The 2,461-nt window shown below is 44.7% G+C and overlaps 1 protein-coding gene across 1 annotated transcript; it reads right to left on the reverse strand.

Annotated features, from left to right (window-relative positions):
• ier5l (immediate early response 5-like) lies at positions 1–2,108 on the reverse strand. Its single transcript, XM_072454071.1, has one exon. The coding sequence runs from the start codon at positions 1,988–1,990 to the stop codon at positions 1,184–1,186; it is 807 nt and encodes a 268-aa protein (XP_072310172.1). The 5' UTR covers positions 1,991–2,108; the 3' UTR covers positions 1–1,183.
• Between the last annotated feature and the right edge of the window lie 353 nt (positions 2,109–2,461).

Consider the following 2,461-nt stretch of genomic DNA (forward strand, 5'->3'; position numbering starts at 1 on the left):
TTTTATTTTTTTATTAAGATTATAAATTCTTAACAAATATTTTTCTGCAACAGTTTTAACCGGTGATATACAATTTATTGGGCACAAAAATGCATGAATAACAAGTATATAGAGAATGGCTGAATACTCTCTTTATTTTGGTACACATAGTGCTCATAAAGCTAATGCATGGAACTCTTTAGAGTATGGCTAAATTATGAGATTGCCTTTTTAAAACAAAAGGACTATTTCCAAACAACGACGCACTCAAAAACAACGAAATGGCTTGTAGTAATAAAATAGTGTTTGTTGAGAGAGTGAACACTGGGGGGAGGCATAGTGACAACCACGAGGACAAAACGCACTGATTCAATGAGGACGTTGAACCCACAAACTTTTTTTTTAGCAGGGACTAGTTTCACAGAACAGTTTTGAATGTGCAAGAGCCCGAAAGAACAGGAGCAAACAAGACATTCAGTTACTTTCATTGTACTCTCAATTCATGACAATAGCTAGCTGTAGTGTGCATTAGTATTAAGGCAACTTTTCCACCCTCCCCATCTCCATTAAGTGAAATCGGCCTACATGTAAACAAGAGGTCTCCACATATATCACATACAATTGTAATTATTTTTAAATAGTAATATATTCTGCAAAAATAAAGTTATTCTGATTTAAAGTTAGAGAAGATAGGCTCAGTTGTAACGCCCCACGTCCTCCAGTGGTGAGAGGCAATCAGGAGTGATGGCACACCAATAACCTGAATACAAAATACACCAATGTACATAAGACAAGACCCTCATAGATTCATATCACTCATGTCTGCAGAAAATGTGAGGCTGTAGACACTCCCGTGAAACAAAACCGATAGGCTTTGACTGACCCAATCCATGGCAGACTTGTGCGTAGCAATTTGCCTGGTTACATGTGCCACTGTGAACCAAAATGCTGTCAGTTGTCCAAGTGACATGTAATATCTGCAGAACATTGTGCCTTTATGTTCATGAATGCGTCCCCAATACGTTTGAGAGAACATTCCATCATAGCTGCACGAATAGGTTACTGACGATTGACAAAACACTCACTTAATTTGGCTACTTCTGATAACTGGATCAGTGACCTTAAGGCTGTGGACAGTTGTTTTCACATTGTAAGAATGTGTGGAGTGTTTCAACTGAACCGGGTCCCCACAACTGTAAAGTGTTCAAAAAGCCACTATCGCCCGGGTCCACGCGCCCAGACCAGCCAGTGCTTGCTTGCTACAGATCTGCTCCAGGTCAGCCTGTCTGCTCAGCAGCCCCGAAAACCCCGAGCCGAAGATCGATATCAAATTGGAGATGTTGGAAGTGTCTGTAAAGTCCTGGCACGAGTATACAAAATCTTCTCGCTTCAGTCTCTTTCTGGAGGCGTTAAAGTCTTGTAGTTCGTCTAAATCAGGTGAACAGTACCCGAAGTCCATCTTCCTCTTTTTAGCTGGAGATTGTGCGCTTTGCGCGCACTGAAACGCGTCGCAGCAACAGTCCTGATGGATGTAACCGTTATCCACTGTAGTCACTACGTGCGTGTCCAGGTCTAGGACCGTAGTTTTGTTACAGTACGTGTTGGTGTTGCCGGGGAGCTGGTCACACGGGGACGGGAGGGGAGCCTCCATGCAGCAGCTCCGGTAGTACGCGGGCTCCGGGTCCTTGATTCTGCCTCTCTGGAAGTCCTCTCCACAGCACGCAGTCCGGGCCAGGTCCTCGTCCTCTCTGTCCTCCGTGTCCAGCTCGAGCGGGTTCAGCTCTTGTATCTCATTGCAAACTGTCATCACCTCCTCGTACTGTTGCATCCTGTAGATCTCCGCGTACTTCTCCTTGATGTAGACCTGCCTCGCGTTCCTCAGCACATAAGACACCAGCAGATTCTTGTGCAGCTTGATTCCCCCTCTTTGGGTTCGGGAGTTGTGAATCTTCATAAGAGAAATTGAGATTAGGCTCTGTGCGTCTGTTACGCACTCCATTGTGTTAATCATTATAGTGACCCACCCTGCGCTATCTCAGTGGGACACGTTTTGTGTGAGAAGACAAGTTTAAGTCAGGTCTGTGGAGAAACATTGGATAACATGATCCGCTTTCCTTTCAAAGTGAGCGATCATTTGTGGTTGCCTTCAAGCCAAACGGTTTTATACTGAAGCGCAACGCCCCGCCTTATTTAGCGCAAACCAATCATCGGACACCTCTCTCTTGAGTGACAAGCACGCAACCTGGAAATATGTCGTGGCCGTCCAATGAGCGTCAGGCGGTTCCTCTGTATTATTCAAATTCCACCCAGGCTGAGAAACTGGAATGTCCTCATTACTGCTGCTCTGAACTGACGCTTACAAAACACCAGCTCCCTGCTTCTTTACACATTATAACTGCCTTCTGACGTGAGAACGGCACAACATGCCGAATAAGGTGAACTTCCTAAGTAGGTAATTCTATGCTGCATGGCTTGATTATTT

Source organism: Eucyclogobius newberryi, unplaced genomic scaffold (assembly GCF_026437365.1).
Source record: "Eucyclogobius newberryi isolate DKJ021-1_F unplaced genomic scaffold, fEucNew1.0.hap1 SCAF_2, whole genome shotgun sequence".
NCBI classification, from domain to species: domain Eukaryota; kingdom Metazoa; phylum Chordata; class Actinopteri; order Gobiiformes; family Gobiidae; genus Eucyclogobius; species Eucyclogobius newberryi.

Coding starts and splice junctions, on each gene's coding strand:
- ier5l (XM_072454071.1), bottom strand. CDS start 1,990: ATGATTAACACAATGGAGTGCGTAACAGACGCACAGAGCCTAATCTCA.